This window comes from Poromitra crassiceps, assembly GCF_964638095.1.
Source record: "Poromitra crassiceps genome assembly, chromosome: 28".
Lineage (NCBI taxonomy): Eukaryota > Metazoa > Chordata > Actinopteri > Beryciformes > Melamphaidae > Poromitra > Poromitra crassiceps.
This window is the reverse complement of record NC_139651.1, coordinates 95759-115323: the sequence shown is the minus strand read 5'-3', so window position 1 is coordinate 115323 and position 19565 is coordinate 95759. Positions and strand designations below refer to the sequence as shown.

Sequence of the window (19565 nt, the reverse complement as noted above, 5' to 3'; positions counted from 1 at the left end):
TATCATGAGTAGGGCTGGGCGATATAGTTAAAAACAGGGGCGGACTGGGATCATAATTCAGGCCGGGCATTAGATACCAAGCAGGCCAGGCCGATATGGGCCAACGCGCGTGAAATTTGGGCCGTTTGAAGCCAGATTTGGGTCCAATTTTACAATGAGATGCACCCACTTTAACCCTGAAGTGTAATTATTACTTCAGACTAACTAATAAAGTAATAAAACCACTAGTAAACCAGTAGGCGGCGCCTGGCCTGCTGTTCAGTGAGTGGCCTGACTGCAAGCACCCAAAAAAAAAAAAATTTTTTTTTTTTTTTTTTTTTTTTTTTTTTTTTTTTTTTAATTTGCGATTATCGATTCTGGAATAAAAGATCGATCCAAAAAATCGTGACATTAAAAATCGCGATACTTAGGTGAATCGATTTTTTCCCCCACCCCTACTAGACGCTCACTCCAGCTCTCTTTAAGCTCTACTCTGTATATTTTACAGGCAGGACTAGACGCTCACTCCAGCTCTCTATAAGCTCTACTCTGTATATTTTACAGGCAGGACTAGACGTTCACTCCAGCTCTCTATAAGCTCTACTCTGTATATTTTACAGGCAGGACTAGACGTTCACTCCAGCTCTCTTTAAGCTCTACTCTGTATATTTTACAGGCAGGACTAGACGCTCACTCCAGCTCTCTTTAAGCTCTACTCTGTATATTTTACAGGCAGGACTAGACGCTATACTGTATATTTTACAGGCAGGACTAGACGCTATACTGTATATTTTACAGGCAGGACTAGACGCTATACTGTATATTTTACAGGCAGGACTAGACGCTATACTGTATATTTTACAGGCAGGACTAGACGCTATACTGTATATTTTACAGGCAGGACTAGACGCTATACTGTATATTTTACAGGCAGGACTAGACGCTATACTGTATATTTTACAGGCAGGACTAGACGCTATACTGTATATTTTACAGGCAGGACTAGACGCTATACTGTATATTTTACAGGCAGGACTAGACGCTCACTCCAGCTCTCTTTAAGCTCTACTCTGTATATTTTACAGGCAGGACTAGACGCTCACTCCAGCTCTCTTTAAGCTCTACTCTGTATATTTTACAGGCAGGACTAGACGCTCACTCCAGCTCTCTTTAAGCTCTACTCTGTATATTTTACAGGCAGGACTAGACGCTCACTCCAGCTCTCTTTAAGCTCTACTGTATATTTTACAGGCAGGACTAGACGCTCACTCCAGCTCTCTTTAAGCTCTACTCTGTATATTTTACAGGCAGGACTAGACGCTCACTCCAGCTCTCTTTAAGCTCTACTGTATATTTTACATTTGTCACTATTAGAGGGTTTGAACACATCTTTTTACTACGCCTTCCCTGTTGGATCAGGTCTGTGACTGAGGTTTTACTCAGGCAAGACATGTGTTTTAGTGAAGAGGACACAAACTATTGTACTGGAACAACGATGTACTATAAAGACAAAAAGCTCTGTTCTGTATTTGTTTATTGTTCGTAGTTACTGAAAACCACAACAATGTGTTTGGACTGTTACTCCTTCCATTCATGCTATTTAAAATAGTGAGTGGGAAAAGTGTATTATAATCAAAATACTTTACACTGTATCTTTTCGCAGGAGCGTGCACGCATGTGCACACTCAAACACAATGATTCCATTTACACCTGGTGTTAACATGCGTTTTCTGCCATCAGATTGCAATCAGATTGCAATCTGCAGTCCTCTCAATCCGCATAAAGTTGCTGTATCCAGATTGAGAGGACACATTGCATTCACGCTTGTGTTCAATGTGTACACAATGCATCCCTGACCACCTCCGGAGGTGGTTTGGCCGATCAGATTGCAATCTGTCTTCAATGTGTCTTGACGGCGTTTGCACCTGTACTTTCAAGTGGTCAGGCACAATCTGATTGCAATCTGATGACAGAAAACACATGTTAATGCCAGGTGTAAATGGCCTCAATGATTATGACTCCATCACATTGTGTTTTTTCCTCCCTGAGTTTGAGAAAGCGATTCTTTGAGAATTTTGAAGGGCGACACTGAATGTACTGAAGACCCGCCGTTTGTAATGTATGGTGTTAAACCACTTAAATGGCATTGCATGTTTTCCATCAAAGTATATCTGACATGAAGCAGTTAATTATTAAACGGGTTTATGCATAGGATCACAAAGGAGTAGGGCATTAATGTTGGCTGAAAGATTTTGCAACAGGAAGTCTTTTGGCTCATGCTTTTTGTTGTGTTTTTTTCCACATCCTGCAGACAAAGTAAGATAACCCATATAAAGAACTAAATATGTCATCAAAGTGTATTACTGTATGCCAGCATTTCTCTTTGTCATATTCAAATGCATTTAGTGGCCTAAGGGTTGGGCTACCCTATCAAAAAATACTACCTTATCTGTAAAGGGGAGACTCGTGGGTACGCATAGAACCCCTTCCCTGATATGTGAAGCGCTTTGTGTGTCTTGAAAGGCGCTATATAAATCCAATCAATTATTATTATTATTATTATTATTATTAATAACCCATTCTCATTCAGATATCTTCAGCTGAGAGGTCAAGGCACCCCTTTGAAAATGGCCATGCCAGTTTTCCCCTCGCAATATTTAGCCTAACTTTGCAGCATTATTTAGCCCCTTTCCCGACAAGCTAGCTGCTAGCATGACATAGTTGGAAACAGTGTAGTGTCTTCTAGTTTCATGTGATAGTGGAAACTTCGCTACAGCCATTTGTTTTACAGTATCACTATGAAATCGGGAGCTTAGCAGGAGAAATGACCAATCGGGAGCACAGTGGGAGAAACAGTGATGATGGGGAGTGTTGACAGGCTATGTGACATGCTTCCTGTGTTTTCTAAATTAACTTTGATATTTTTTATTTTTTTTTACTAGAGGGCCACACTGAGTGAGGACGGGGGCCACATGCGACCCGTCAGTTGCCCGTCCCTGCTAGCAAATTAGCACAGTGTGACACAGGGCATAAATAATGAAATGTAATGACTTATCTGGTGTGTCACATAATATGCAAAGATTAAAAGAAAACATTTCTACAAACTCTCTGGTTTATTGTTTGTATAGGAGTACAACAAGCAACAAAAGCTTGGTTAAAGTGATAATACAGAAGATTTTCATGTAAATAAATGTCTGTTAAGTCACTATCTATCTGATAGTGAGTTAACACAATGATGATTGAGCCTATGGCTCATTGATGGAAGCCTTTGCATTTTCAGTTTTGCAGCATTTATGAACTTTGTGTCTGTGGTGACACAGGGTGGGCGGAGCTAACACAATAGACTCACTCTGTAGGTTACTGTAGGTTCACAGGGTGGGCGGAGCTAACACAATAGGCTCACTCTGTAGGTTACTGTAGGTTCACAGAGTGGGCGGAGCTAACACAATAGACTCACTCTGTAGGTTACTGTAAGTTCACCGAGTGGGCGGAGCTAACACAATAGACTCACTCTGTAGGTTACTGTAGGTTCACAGGGTGGGTGGAGCTAACATAATAGACTCACTCTGTAGGTTCACAGGGTGGGTGGAGCTAACACAATAGACTCACTCTGTAGGTTACTGTAGGTTCACAGGGTGGGTGGAGCTAACATAATAGACTCACTCTGTAGGTTATTGTGGTGACACAGAGTGGGCGGAGCTAACACAATAGACTCACTCTGTAGGTTACTGTAGGTTCCTGACAACTCTTGTGTGAAGTAGGATAACAAGCTACTTTTTTCTGGTCTCTGCTAGCATTACAGGTGTTTACTATGGCTGAACAAACTGAGTAATGTCACATAATAACACTGTTTGGATCTCACCTGCAATTACCACTAATCACCAATAGGTGTCACCCAAGAGAACAAAACTGAAATCTTCCGTATTATCACTTTAAATCATGATTTGTTGAGAGAGATATTGTATGTTATTGAACAGTTTGTTGAAAAGGGGGAGCGAAGAGGTGTGGAGTGTGCTATTTTCATGGGTCACACTGGTTTGCATAGTAGAGGAAAACGGAAACATTCATAAGTCTATTTATCCACTCTTGTGTCTTTCTGTTCCTGTTTCCTTTTTGTAACCTGCACATTTGTATTGTTCTTTTATATGAATTGTATCTTTTTATCTGCCTTCCATTGATGTAAAGCACTTTGAACTGCATGTTGTGTATGAAAGGTGCTATACAAATAAATGTTATTATAAATATTGCAGTTCCAGTGAAACTGGGAGCCAATAAAAATCATGGAATGATTCTTTTAAACAGTGTGTGTCATTTTCTGTCAAGGGCTACAAACCCACAATACTTGTAAAAAGTCAGTATTGGCAGTGTAAGCCTACATGACCAAGCAACAGCTCAAATCGGCTATAGATCCATAGTACATACTACAGTCATAACCACTGAGCCATGACATAACATGGAATATCAATTGTAGAATATTTGCTCTGTACCTTTTCAAGATTCATTTTAATAGCCAACAAAATGTATATTGTGTTATAATGGGGGGGGGGGGGGGGATATATGGGAGCACTTAGCACGGTGGAGACTATCCAGTAGATGGCGGTAATGCAACTCCTATGGATGCCATCCGCCATAAAGCCAATTTGAAGAAGAAGAATGTCACTATTTACTTCCAGGGGAAATGGTGAAATTCGTCCTGAGGATCCGTTTGTTTTGTTTTGTGTTTTTGGAGAGAGGTGACTGACTGAGTGACTCCGTGATAAATATGTCGTGCGATAATGTAGTCGGACCTGCGTTGCCCTCGACGTTCAGAAAATCAAGCGATGAAGATTCAGATGATGAAAAGGGATGTAAGTTAAGTTTCTGCCTAATTTTCTGAATGGAATCAAAAGGCTACCATAGCCATGCCCGTTGAGTCGGTGTTTCACGAGACTGGTTGTTGGATAGTGGTGTAGTCTACTCTAGTTCAGGGGTTTTCAAAGTCAGACAAGGCTTGGAAAAATGCGACTCCCCTCCATCCCATAGACACTCAACATAGCCTGATATTGCTGTTTGACATACTTCAGACCACACTGGATACTATAGCCCTTCTCAGGGAACGCTGGTATATTCAGATCATACAACATGAATCCAGGATTCAGGACCAGCGTTCCTGAGAAGGGCTTACCAAATACATGTAAGGTCTGCCTGAAGGCATGTATTTGTTCCTGGGGGTCCCCTGCAAATTGACGTTATTATTTCATTATTATTTTATCTACATCAAGTTAGGACAATTAGAGAATGTAATGTAGATGAATGACAGTTTTGATTTGATTTGATTTACTTTATTGTCCACCTTAGTGGAAATTTGTCTTTGGCTTCTCTTCACATCACATACAGTATGTTACGTATTGTGGCACAATCAGCACACCATAAAACATAGAGAACATAGAACATAGAACATACATCATACATGGTGCAAGTTAGCAGATAGCAGCAGCTTGTCATGGATAAACAAATACAAATTACAAAATATAATTGATCATAGTTTTCTCTCACTGTTATCTCTCTACCTAGATGGAACTCTGGACAAAATGACATCTATATAGAGTCTGCTGCCCTGATGTCGACTAAATTAGGGGTCCTTGATATGAAAAAGGTTGATAATCATAATCACTGACCAAGGGGACCTAGATCTCTCTCCCCCTGTTGCGTTCTCTCTCTCTCTCTCTCTCTCTCTCTCTCTCTCTCTCTCTCTCTCTCTCTCTCTCTCTCTCTCTCTCTCTCTCTCTCTCTCTAAATAATGAGATACAGTGCATATAGGCCTGAAACTGTCACAAAACTAGACTGTTAGGTATCTTTGCCCAATTTTAAGTGGGTATACTCAAACCCTGGAGCTTTCCTAGTGGGTATACTACTGCGTACGTATACTGTAACCTGTGTATAGACTACACCACTGGATAGTAACGTTAAACAGTGATAACGTTAGTTGTTGCCTTGTTGTCGTTCTTTGCTGATTGTTCTTCTCCTGTATTGACGTTGTTAGTCGCTGGTCCAGCTCTGCCTCCCGGTTACAAACGGGGAGAACCGTCCAGTTCTTCGGATGAAAGTGAGCAGGAGGTGGTGTTCAAGAGAGCCAAGACCAGGCATACAGCTGGAGATATACCCACGGGGAGGTAGGTTCATTAGTCTGGAAATAAAAGTAAGCAAAATTGAACACAGCTAAACATAATGTCGTTTGTGCAGGGAGGAGGAGGAGACGAAAGCGCAAGACGATGATGATGATGATGATGATGATGATGGCTTCTTTGGGCCAGCTCTGCCTCCAGGATTTCTGAAGCAACAGAGTTCACCCGAGAGGTGAGCAAAGCAACTCGAGACAGAGGTCTAACCAAGTCAGTTTCAAGTCTTCAAGTCAAGATCAGCTCAAGTCAAGTCCCAAGTCTGATCAAACCAAGAATCCCCTATCAATTTGAGAGCTTAAAGAAAACAAATTATCTTGGACTTTTCAATCATCTTGTGTTAATAGTACTAGAACTATTCGCCCCCTTCAGGCCGCCTGTGCTGGGCCCAGCCTTGCCCCCAGGCTTCCGCAGAGCAGCGGATGAGGAGGATAACGATGACTCGGATGGAGAGGGGTTCCCGGGGCCTGCCCTGCCGCCGGGCTACCAGGCCGAGGCGTCCAGCAGCGACGGAGAGGACGAGGAGGATGTGATCGGACCCATGCCGCCCAAACACTCTGTCCAGGACTCCGTGGCTCAGGACTTTGAGCGCAGGGCGCAAAGGATGAAGGAGAAGCTGACCTCAGATGTGAGTTCAAGTTGATTTGTCATATGCATAGTCTACACATGGTACAAACGCTGAAATCAAATCCAAGATGTTCTGTATTATAATTTTTTTCTTGCACTTGCGTACAATCAAGAATTAAATACCGTTCCTCTTAGTCTTACAGTGTACATAAAATCAATTAAATTCAAATAGAAATTAAAAAGCTCTTAAAAATATTTACAATACTTACTGTACACACTCAATAGAATACGACCCAAAAATTAGCAGTAGAGGGGAATAGCAGCGTTTATACTGTAATATTGTCTCTGTACAAAACAAAAGTTGATTCAGGTCTCTCTCTCTGAATAGCTAATTTAGGTTTAGGTCTTGATTTGGTAAACTCAGACTGGCACTGGGGATATAGGATGTAGTGAGGGAATAACAAGTATTCCCCCTCTCTTGTGTGTCTGTGTTTGTGTGTATATCTTGTCCACAGGATGGTCCCGAGGTGCTGGCCAGAGAAACGTGGATGACGGAGCTCCCGCCAGAGCTGCAGCACATCGGCTTGGGGGCTCGCACTTTCAAGAAGAAGTCGGGTCCAGAGAACAAAGACCGCTCCATGTGGACCGATACACCCGCAGACAGGGAGCGCAAGCTCATGGTAGGAACACCTCAACCCGCTGATGAATTAAAAAATAACTGTCTCCATATTTCTTCTATGTTTTGACTCCCTGTCTCTCATGGTTTGATGTTTGACTGACAGGAGCACCTTGAGGGAAAGAAGAAGGGTGAGAAAGAGAAAGAGAAAGACAGCGTCCCAGAAATGTCCTACAAGGACGTGGCAATGGCAGAGAAGGTGTCGAAATATAATGTAAGTGTTGCTACTGTCCAAAATACAGAGAAAAGTTTGGACACGTAACATTCTTTATTTTTACTATTTTATAGAATAATAGTAAAGACGTCAAAACTATGAATAACACAAATGGAAATATGCAGTGACCAAAAAAGTGTGAAACAAATCCAAACTATCTTATATTTTAGATTGTTTAAAGTTACCACACTTTGCCTTGATGGAAAGGAAAGAAATCCATGCAGGCATCAACTTCACTATTTACATTTTCTCTAAGAAACACATTTCAACAACATTGAAAACGTATTTTCTTTAAACCCGCATTTTTTTTTACGCTTTGAGAGAAATGTTATGCGATCTCTCCTGTTTCTAAATATATCTGTACCGTTTGGATTGAACCAGTAAAACTCTTTTTTATAAGCATTTTACAAAATGTCTATGGGAAAATAAATGGCGGATGAAAATCTCTGGTACAGTGCTGAAGCAGGAAGTGACGTTCCACTTTGGCTCTCTATATGATTAATACAAAATGTGATGACTTGTTGTTTCACCATCACTTCCCGATGCTTTTTGTCAGGATTCAAAGCGCGCAGAGTCCCTGATATCTTTGCACACAAAGAAGATGAAGCAGAAGGCGCAGGAGAAGGTCGACGAGCCGGTGGAGAGGCGGCCCTTCGATCGGGACAACGACCTGCACGTCAACCGCTTCGACGACGCGCAGAAGGAGCGACTGCTGAAGAAGTCTCAAGAACTGAACACGAAGTTCTCCCACAGCAAAGACCGCATGTTCCTGTAAATAGCAACGTCAGGAGGGCTGCAGCCTGCAGGAGCGCGCAGAGTCGACCTCCAGATAGTGTGTGCAAAGTGCAGGGTGTACGTTTTATCCAGGGTTGGTATAATATGGACTCTACTGTTTCCCTGGACGCTGGTTCGTTGGGTGAAATGTTTGGTTGTGCGCTGAACTAAACGAAGCGGTCAGAAACCTGGATAAGCCCTTATACCGGTTTTGAGAAACCCGATGATGCTAGCTGGAGTACTCCGAAAGAAACCGGGATGCTGTTGCATGTAAATACGTCTTATCCTGGTTTCTGACTGCTGCCAACTACGTGCGCAGGCACCGTTTCAGCCAAGTGACAGAAAATCTCAAATGAAAGCGTCTCACAGTTTTGTCTTTCGGCGATGAAAGAATTCAATATACTTGGGAGTTTAGACGGGAGTAAAGCATTGAAATACTGACCTATTCAAGTCTGTAGTATACAGACTACAGGACGAAGGGATTGTGACAAAAATAAAAGAAAGAAGGTTTCTCTGAGTTCCATTGTGAACGCCATATCCCCAATATGATCAAAACTAGGACAAGCCTCGTAAACCGAGATACTCATGTCCACATGTAAACGCAGTCTGACATGTCCGACTTTTGTACGACGTATCCATTTATGGGAGGTCATCATGTCATTAAGCCTCCGGCAAATGTAAAGTGTTGATGTGTAAGAAAACTGCTGGTATAGCTTATCTTATGTAGCTTCCCATGAGATGGTTATAAAAAAAAGAATCACAGAAATTAAATGAATGGGGGGGGCAACAGATAGGCCTAATCCTGGCATGTTCAGATGTTAGGTATGGCTTTGTTGGATCAGTGAACCAAACCACTGCTTTCTGTCACATCATTACATAAAAGCCATCATCCTTTTTAATGCCTCAAGCCTTGGAATGCCAAGGAATGATCTATTTGCAAAATAAAACCCTTAGTGATATAAGTTGTACTGCATGAACTGAACCCTCTGTTTCCCATGTAGCTTTGTAATCTACTTCTGTGTCATAAGCTCCTTTAGCTACTTTTTTTTAAGTTGATAAATTTTATTTTCAAACATGCTTATGCTCGTGTTGTTATTCATACTTAATGTAGATGTCAGTCAGTTGCTTGGCAGTAGTATTTTGGAGGATAAATTCACCTAAATAAACTAACAATCAACCTCTTAAAATATATATTCCTTTGTCAATATCCATAGAGTAGGCATATAGCAAGTACATATTTATGATTTCATTCATTTTGATAATGTAAGTGGAGTTGTCATATCGATTAACTGCTGTACTTTGATTCGTTCGTAAGGTTTACTCTGACTGACGTCACGACTGACGTCACGCATCACTGATCTGTTTTTACTTAACAGCGCCATCTACTGAGTAGTGGATGTAAACGTCCTTGTTGGATGAAAACCATATTTTCCGAAATGTAGTGTACACTTTTCAAACTACGAAAATTGAAAAATGCTAGAAATTCACTATGCGTTTGAGTTTTCATGACAAGTTGACAACCCTAACTGGCTTTTTCCACCGTACTAAAAACGCAACGCTGATATGGACCTTTACAGCCACCATACTTCCCTAGTCTCCCTCATCCCTCTACGCATGCGTGTGTTTATTGTGGTTTCGTCGCTTGTGATAACCACAGTAAAGTGTGAAGACAAGGCAAGGCAGCATTTTAAAACATGTCGGAGAAAGGAGAAGTTGACCTAACTGGTGCCAAACAGAACACGGGTGTATGGTTGGTAAAGGTGTGTAACGTCATATGTTTATTAAAAATCGTATAACTGACTATACATTATAGTACCATAGCAGGATACCTCAGCTAACGTTTAATGCTAACTGTAGCAAAACTGTTAGCACGTTAACAGCTACCAGCTAACTTATAAAGAAAAGGGGCACATTAAAGCGTCAAGATGTGGAGCACATCCCGTTGTGTAAAATACAAATCCATGTTTCTCTTGCAGGTGCCCAAATATCTCGCTCAGCAGTGGACAAAAGCAACTGGCAGAGGCGATGTAGGGAAACTCAGGATCGCCAAGTATGTAAACATGGACGCTAACTTTCTGTGTATCTTAATTTACGTGTCTCAGTATGTGCAAGATTATGTTATCCATACACACAACGTGATTGGAAAGGGAAATGGGTTGGGTATAGTATAGTATGTGCTGAAAGGTATGCTTTCATTCAAAGTCTAGGAGAAATACATTTGGTTTAACTATATAGTTATATACAGGTTGATTTCTGTTACCCAGCAAATTTACTAGACATTTTGTGTACTACTGGTATTCTTGACAATAAAGAGCCTCTGATTGGTATATAACTAGCTTGCTAATTGTTTATTGTTTATCTGTCATTTCTTTCAGAAACCAAGGAAAAGCAGAGGTAGGTGAAACACGAAAAAAATCACAATGCATCTGGTGGTAAATGTATGTATGTATCCCATGGACTTGCAACGTTCTGGGTTGGTCATGTCTTGCTCTCTTCTTGCTTGTCACTCTCCACTGCTCGCAGTCTAGCAAAGGGATGGACACTTTAGTGAGGGTTAAAAAAAGTGTGAGTGGGCTAGTTACGTTCTGCATCTGTTTGGTTGGATATATAAAACTTGCATAATCAATGCATACTCATAAATACACAGGTTACTACTAGATTCTTAGATCATCTGTATTATGACAGAATAATCATAGCGCATTTAAAAGCAAATCTATACACACGTCAATGCAAACAATGACTTGTTTATATTAATTACTGTCCTCAGTAAATATAATCTTGATTAAATACGTTTGGTCACATTTAAGGAGAGGGGGCTGTACAACTAGGCTAAAGACTTGTTCATTAACTGTTCTTCTGATATAAGTACCCAAAGTCAAACTGACAGTTTGTCAGTCAATACCTGATTTCACATCCAAAGTAATGGGGGCAAAACACACGCAACAAATATGTCAGTGTCACTTTACAAATACATTTAGAACTCACAGTATGTGTCTGGTATTGCTCAAATGCCTAAGTTTCTGCATCCACGGTTTATACTTCATATGTACTCGAGAAACTGGTCAATGGCAGTAAGTAAGACCAAAAATAAGGAAACTGGCTAAAATAAATAACGTAAGTCTTGGATGCTCTGCTGCTCTTTCCAGGTGTCGTTCACTTTGAACGAAGACCTGACTTCGATTGACGGCATCGCAGACAAATCGGTGCGTGCGCCTCGTGAGCACCCGTTCACCCTGCAGACAGTGGGAGGTCAGACGTTGGCAGTCTTCACCGAGACGTCATCAGGTGAGCTCCTGCTGCACGTCTCTGAGCCGAGTCGGAGAAAAACGGACAAGTGCTAAAATTGCCTGCTTTGAATGCCCCTGCTGCAGGCTTTCTAAGCATCCCAATGGTCCGTTAAATTAATGAATGGTTATCTGTGACGTGTGATATCTATTTGTAGCACAGCCTACAGGTAAGTTCTCTGTGTGAGGTGGAGGCGCCCATCCCTGCTACTTGGTGTGCAGCTTGCTGTCCTGCCCTGCCTTGCCTGTGTGTTTTAGACTCAATAGCTTTTCCCAGAGTGTGTTTTTGTCCTCTACCCTAAGAGAATAGGCATAAGACATACATTAGGTAGTGGATAAGCCAACACTCAAGGCGAATGGGAAGATAATTGGCATGTTGGATATTTTGTCTCCACTCACCCATCAACTTGCTCTTCTCTCTCTATACATGTTTCCTTGCTTCTCTCTTCATTCTGCTTTTTTCACATCCCATTTTTCACATCCGATACCGCTGATCACCTCATCTGGTTGTCTTTTATCTTGTTTTTCTACTGTCGCATAGACAAGTGACTGTTTTTTCTTTCGCTATCAGTCAGTTGTGGTTTGCACTTTTCATTCCACTGCCAATCAGCTCAGCAGAGCGAGTCGGGTATATGATCAGAGACAGTGGCGCAAAACACTGGGATATTTTGTGATTCGGGACTCATTAACATGGATTTTTATCAATCAACACACATCTTTCTGAATGTGGTGGAGTTGCTTTCATTTGTGCATGGGTTTGTTTGGTTTGAATTTCACCAACCTCGTCGTCTGTCCTTCACTTTGATTGTAACGTAGGTCTATTTGGTGCGTGGTGGTGAGCTTGTGCTACTGTGCTCACAGCGAGACTGTGTGTGTGTGTGTGAGGGCTGCAAAATAAAAATAAAAAGTATTTTTTTACACGATTGCACATAATAGAGTTCAATAGTTGCAAGAGTATTCACTGCTGCATTTTCCAAATTGCAGAAAGCTGCGTTTTTATATCAGAGGAAAAGGTGTTGGAGAGACAGCTTCATAAACATGTTGTGCAGAATGCCCAGTTTACAAATAAAATTGAAACTGGAGAAAATCTTCCATAACATACAAATCACACATAACAGCCAGTAGCATCTAATTGTGTTGTATGCAATATATATATATAAATAACACAAATCTGTCCACAAGTATCACAATTAATATTGTAATTATATTATATAATTATATATTATAGTATTCATCAGATTTTTGTTTTCTCTCAATATGGTGCAGCCCTGCTGTGTGTAGATGGGTGGTGGTGCTCGTGGGTGTATCTGTGCTCACTTGTTGTGTGAGCGCATGCTTGCTTGCTCGTGCACGCTTGTGTCCTTAATCAGAGGTGAATGCACTGAGAGGCTCTCTGTGTCGTTCATCGTTTGGTCTGAGACTTGAGGGCTAACTAAACCCCGGGTGTGGTTCTTCTTACTGTTCGATCCCCTCCGTCTTCCACCCCTGTATTTTCATTTCACCATCCCTCCCTCCCTCCCTCCCTGTAGGCCAGTCAGAAGAGAGATCTGATGGCAGCTGCTCGGGTTCGGGGGCGGGGGCAGGTCCAGGTGAGTCCTCCGTCTCTCTCCGCAGTGAGTCACAGAGCTGCATCACTGGGAATCCTACAGGATCCACAGTCTCTTATCGAAAAATCTTTTTCAATAGGTGAATTTTTGGTTAAATTAGTAGATTGCTTGTCTTGGCCAACTCCGCCCTGAAGCAGACCTGAGCTCAGGCCTGTTCCTCTCTTTGACGAAATGCGTGAATTTATATTTGGAGCTTCAATAGTTTTGTTTCCACGGTCTTCAGTGGAGGATGGAAAGGTGGTGAGACTCAAACAGGGTCCAGACTTCTCAGCTGGTGGGGATGGATGGAGTGGTGCTATTTGTTTGGAAGGCCAGGCCAGTTGTGATGTGATGTTGGTGAAGAGAATGCAGATCTGACTCTCATTGATTATTATCAGCAAACCTGTATAAAATACTCTGCCTAATGCTATCATGTTCTCGGAAACGCTTTAGATTTATGCACAATGTGTTTAAGCAAGCTTCTGCTAAAGTTAGAGCAACAGAGCTAATGCAAGTCGCCTGGGTGGTATTACTGTATGTATTCTTCTCCTGGTATTTATTTTAATATTATCACCAACAACGGTACTAATTAAACTTTTGTGTGTGTGTGTGCGTGAGACAAATCACCATTCTTGGGTCCACAAGTTAACCACCAGACTCATTCATCTTGTAAAGTGGACTGCTGCTGCCACCAGAAAGCTGAAACCATAATTGACTTATTATAAGAGTAATAAATCAAAAGAGATAATCCACAGAAGAAGCCCATGATAAACATGGTAACATAGTTTACTTGGAACTATCTGTAATGATATCAGATATGAGTGGAGTTGCAACTTCTGATTGAGGGGGCGGGGCAGGGAGTGGACATCATCAGCATCATGATTGAGGGGGCGGGGCAGGGAGTGGACATCATCAGCATCATGATTGCTCAAATATTGTTCTCTGGTTTCCAGCTTTGGGAGAAAGCTTCTGAAGTTCATGCCTATTGACTGGATTGAACTGGTATCATCATGTGAACAATTAGATTCTGTTGTTAGGGTGGGTTTCTTTTTGTTTGTTCACGGAGTGAAAAGTGTCTGTTTTCTTGCCTTCTCTCTTACACACATGCACTTACACAGCCCACACACACAGTATGCAGTTTGACAGTTTGATGAACTCTCTTCTTTCTTTAGATAAATTAGCCTTGGAGGGACTGGTGGTGCAGAGAGCAGAATGCAGACCTGCTGTCAATGAGAACTATATGAAGCTGAAGAGGTGAGTGTCCAAGTGACCTTTGGATTTTATGACCTCCTTACTAGAAAAAGTGCACTGGAATGCCACTCAAACTGGGAGCTCCGATTTGAAAACTGAGAGAGGGAAAAATCGACCCCCACTAGGCTGGGAATCAGGTGTCTGACGTCACACAACAATGGCCGCAACCATGGAGTATGTAGTCCAAAGTATGAAGTGCCAAAATAAAATGTATAATGGAATCTGTTACCTTATGCGTCGTTGCCGCTCCTCATTTTAATTTAAATATGCAAGGAGGGTGCTCCGCTCGTTGTTAAGCTGTCTTTCTATTTGCCAAACAATTTTTGTTGTTGTCGTGGATCATCCATGTTTCTTGCTTGCATTTTGCCTTTGTGCACTGGAATGCTTTGACGGTGGGGGGTGGGACTATTCCACTGGGAAACACCCACTTCCCAGTTGTCTGGAAGGCAGCCTAATAATTCCTGATGCCACCTGGCTACACCTAGTGTGAGAGTGGCGTCGGCGGGGGACCAAAATGCGAGACTCATTAGCCAATGAACAGCCAGGAATGGGTCTCGCGCTACTTTTGAATGCTAAAATAAAGCTGATAATGGGCAATTTGATTAAACAAAACAAAAAAACGTACAACACAAACTGTCAATTTTGCTGCAACTCGACAGTGCTGCGTGACTCTTCTATATACACGGCTCTGGCTACACCCACGTGTTAATGAATGTTCTGATTGGTCATCATCAGTATGCATAGTTAATGAGGTGCCAGCAACGTGTCAACGTACCCCAAATCACCTTGCCTCCCATTGTTGCTGGTTGCTGAAGTTCAACACTGGACAGATAGAAACTGGCTTCAGTGGAAGGTTCCACTTTCACTCGGTCCTAAAAGCTTTGTAGCTGCATCAAACCATCATAAACTGAATGTTATTGTTCCATGTGTGCGTTAGTATGGTGAACTCCTGTACTGTACTGATTCTGCTTATGTGACAGGTTACAAATTGAAGAGTCCTCCAAGCCTGTCAGGCTGTCTCAACAGTTGGACAAGGCTGTCACCAACAACTATAAACCTGTGGCCAACCATGCTTACAATGTAAGAAAACAAGCATGTCTCTCCTGTGTCTCGTTTCATAACTCACTCCAGTCGATGCTGTGTATGATGACTGACTTTGGTCTCTTTGCTGTGTATGATGACTGACTTTGGTCTCTTTGCTTTTCTGCAGCTCGAGTATGACAGGAAAAAGAAGGAGGAGGGCAAGAGAGCGAGAGCCGACAAACAGCAAGTGTTGGACATGTTGTTTTCTGCTTTTGAGAAGCACCAATACTACAACATCAAAGACCTGGTGGACATCACCAAACAGCCTGTGGTAAGTAAGGCTACTGGGAAAATGGGCAGATCCGATTTTGAGTGAATCAGGCCATGGACTGCGTCTCTAACATAAGATGAAGACAGAGGTCTGTTACATAAGGTCTGTTACATAAGACTACAGATAACTCATTTTCATAGAAATACCAATTTCCAAGTACGGTAGATACATTTTCCTTAGTTGGGTATTTGCAGGTCAGTCTTGAAAAGGTCTTAAAAGTACAAGTATATTGTAAACTCAAATAAGGTCTTTAATACAATTCAATAAAGGATTATAGATGTCTTTTAAAATGTTTTGATTTTTTGCGGCACTGATTTTTCTGGTGAGAAGTCGGACAATTCCCCCAGAGCTATGTACTGTGTATTCTGGTGGTCCAAAGTATACATTTTTTATGTTTCTTTCAACTGCAAAATTGGCCTTATTCTAACAGACATTGATATGGTCTTAAAGGAACACTCCGCCCATTTTCAACCAGCTTTGTATCATTAGAACATCAGTAGTATATCAGAAAACTGTAAACGGTTTTGAAGTCTGTCATTTAATTTGACAGTTATTGAGTGTTAAAGTGTGGACCAGTGACATCACTGGTCCACACGAACTCAAATTAATAACTCATTAACTCAAATCAACTCTCCATAACTGTTATTAATTTGAGTTAGTGTGGACCAGTGATGTCACTGGTCCACACTTTAACACTCAATAACTGTCAAATTAAATGACAGACTTCAAAACGGTTTACAGTTTTCTGATATACTACTGATGCTCTAATGATACAAAGCTGGTTGAAAATGGGCGGAGTGTTCCTTTAAGAAATTGGATTTTTGTGCATAATATAATATGCAATATAATGCAAATAGATGCAATACAATGCAAATAGGTGCACTGTATAACCAGGGAAGTGATCTGAAATAGTCGTCATTTTTCATTTCAGCTTGACTTTATGTACTGTATGTATGTACTTATGTAATTTATGTACAGTATGTATGTATATCTATATCTATGTATATATATTCACATATATATATATAAATATACACACACACACACACACACACACACACACACATATTTATATATATTTTTATATAAAATCTTAAATTTAATATGAAACTTATATAGGACGAATCAGCGTGACATCACTTGCCACCCAGAAATGCGGAACCCCGCACCAGTTAATAGTATGAGTTGTGCCAAACAAACGTTAATATCTCAAAAACTATACATCACATCGCTTATATTTTGACATTCTGAGTGAGAGCAGAAGTAGCTCAAGAGTTTGATGTATAATATATGCATGTCGTGTTAAAGTTGTGTGAACTGTCGCAGTTTTTAAAATGTAAACAGAGCTAACTGACTAGAGTCAGACACTCACGCCTCGCGCCACTTGTGCTCCATAGGGGTTCCATTGCCGTTGCCACCCAGTGACGCGGTTTGTTTACCAAAATGCTGCTCGGCTGATCCCTCGTATATATATGGACTATTCAAAATCAGAATGCTTCTGCGGCTCATAAGTGTTAGCCTGATAAACCACCGGATACATAAATGTAACTAAATTGTCTTTTCTTTTTGACCCACAAGAACAAGCACTGAATTTGTCATTTCTCACAAACTGTCCTTTCATCTCTTCTTCTAGATCTACTTGAAGGAGATCCTGCGTGACATTGGCATCTACAACGTGAAGGGAACTCACAAGAACACCTGGGAGCTCAGGCCAGAGTACAGACACTACCAAGCCGAGGAAAAGACCGACGAGTAGCTTTGCCCCCCTACCAAGGCCGACAGACCACCGCTTCATCTCTCAGGGGGCTCGCTCCCACAACCGGGCCTTGGTCGGATCTTGAGAGTTCTTAGCTGATTTCCTTGATGGGCTCTCAAACACACACTGGATGATGGGGTGAAGTAAAGCCAGAGTTTGATAGGGAGAAGTTGTACACCGTCTTCTCCAGGTGCTGGCATAAAGAGGTTGACACGGGGGACAATTCAACGGGTTACTCTCAAATGTGCACGAGCAGTTCAGGTTGTTCCCATCACAGCTGTGGGACACACCCAGAGGAAACGGGCCGGGCCTTCAGTGTTCATAGATTTAGTTGGCAAAGAATTGAGTTTCTGGTTTCTTACCATTGTTGATTGTTTTGGTGCTAGAAGTACATCCAAAAGTTCAGTGTTTTCAGCAAAAACTTAATAGAGAGGCAAAGTGACCGCCTACTTCCTGCTTCAGCACTGTACCCGAGATTTTTATCCGCCATTTATTTTCCCATAGACATTTTGTAAAATGCTTATAGAAATAGTTTTACTTCGTCAAACCAAACGGTTCAGCTACGTTATATTTAGAATCGGATGAGACCATAGAACATTTCTTTTTTTTTTAATGTTTTGGTCCGAGTGAAATGTTATGTGGTCTCTCCTGTTTCTAAATATATCTGAACCGTTTGGTTTGAACAAGTAAAACTATTTTTATAAGCATTTTACGAAATGTCTATGGGAAAATAAATGGCAGATGAAAATCTCTGGTACAGTGCTGAAGCAGGAAGTAGGCGGTCCAGAAACAACCAAGCTCATAGAAATTAGGGACACATTTCTACTTACAATGACATGAATTAAAATGCTGTATTATAAGTACCTGAGACTAAATGAGCTCCTCTTCAGCCCGACAAAAACAGAAATAGTTTCTTTCTGAGATGTTTGGACATTGTGCCATTTTACTTACTTTTTAAATTGTAGTTTACATGCTTTTTTCAGGCATGTGTTTGTAATGTGCAACACCTTAATAACAGGCATCTGCTTCATGACTTGCATTCATCAGCTTTTGTTATTTATATTACAACAGACCAGCAGTAAGTAACTTCACCACTAATAACTCTTCAAGTCTGTGTTTAAGGTGTCATGCTAGCCTGTCTTCACATTGATGTTAAATTTGAAATGTTTTCCCCTTAATTGATTAGAGAAAATTAAAATAAAATACTTTTGGTACAACACTGTTGGAAGTCTAATATGTTTACTAACAGCCAAGTGTCATAACCACCTTTTTAAAAGCTACATTATAACACTAATGGCAGGGGGGAAATCATGATTAAACACTAACAACCAACCTAGTTATTGTAAATCATTTTCAAATGGCCACCTAAGAGACTAGACTGCACCAACTTGGGGTCTGTTCTTGAATATTGTTTAAAGATGTATTTATTTGGGGCATTTTATCCAACAGCAAGACAGTGAATGAGACTGGAGGGTATGAGAGCGGGGAGGAGCAGCAGCAGCAAATGACCATAGGTCAGATTTGAACCCGGGTCACTGCGGGAAGGACTGAGGCTTGTTGTATGCGCTTTACTCATTGAGCCATCAGGCACCCCCGTTCTTGACATTTTACCTATGCAACTCTAGTATATTACTTTCTCTGCATTTTAGACCATGTTTTCCATTTTAAAGAGGCTTGGTTAAACCATCCTGATAATGTAATCTCACATTCCGTTCGGCTCCATGTATCGGCTGTGCAGAACGAAACGTGAGTTCACGTAATTTGGATGGTGCAGACTATCTTAATGAGCTTTGGAATGAACTTCAATTTGAGCCAAGAAGCTGCTCTGTAGGTTTTGGAAAATTGGTGCCCTAATAGTTGTAATTTTTACATAGTCAGGAAACGTACGTTTGTTTACTTGTACATTTGTGTTGTTGGTTAATAATCTGGCCCTATGACAGTATGGGGGCGAGGTACAGTCTGATGG

The 19565-nt window shown here is 41.3% G+C and overlaps 2 protein-coding genes across 3 annotated transcripts; both read left to right on the top strand.

Moving 5' to 3' along the window:
* Window positions 1–4720: 4720 nt before the first annotated feature.
* On the top strand, window positions 4721–9425 carry gpalpp1 (GPALPP motifs containing 1). Its single transcript, XM_083662403.1, has 7 exons — window positions 4721–4826; window positions 6002–6131; window positions 6202–6315; window positions 6510–6765; window positions 7220–7384; window positions 7487–7594; window positions 8151–9425. Exons 1-7 carry the CDS (start codon window positions 4742–4744, stop codon window positions 8367–8369), a joined length of 1077 nt encoding a protein of 358 aa, XP_083518529.1. The 5' UTR covers window positions 4721–4741; the 3' UTR covers window positions 8370–9425.
* A 579-nt stretch (window positions 9426–10004) lies between these two features.
* On the top strand, window positions 10005–18791 carry LOC310799797 (general transcription factor IIF subunit 2-like). 2 transcript variants are annotated; one of them, XM_083662404.1, is made up of 9 exons: window positions 10005–10128; window positions 10345–10418; window positions 10744–10762; window positions 11515–11653; window positions 13182–13241; window positions 14411–14492; window positions 15470–15569; window positions 15700–15843; window positions 17477–18791. In XM_083662404.1, the coding sequence occupies exons 1-9, from the start codon at window positions 10063–10065 to the stop codon at window positions 17597–17599; spliced, it is 807 nt and encodes a 268-aa protein (XP_083518530.1). In that variant the 5' UTR covers window positions 10005–10062; the 3' UTR covers window positions 17600–18791. The 2 variants fall into 2 exon arrangements, with proteins under 2 accessions (XP_083518530.1, XP_083518531.1); XM_083662405.1 differs by lacking the exon at window positions 13182–13241.
* Window positions 18792–19565: the final 774 nt, after the last annotated feature.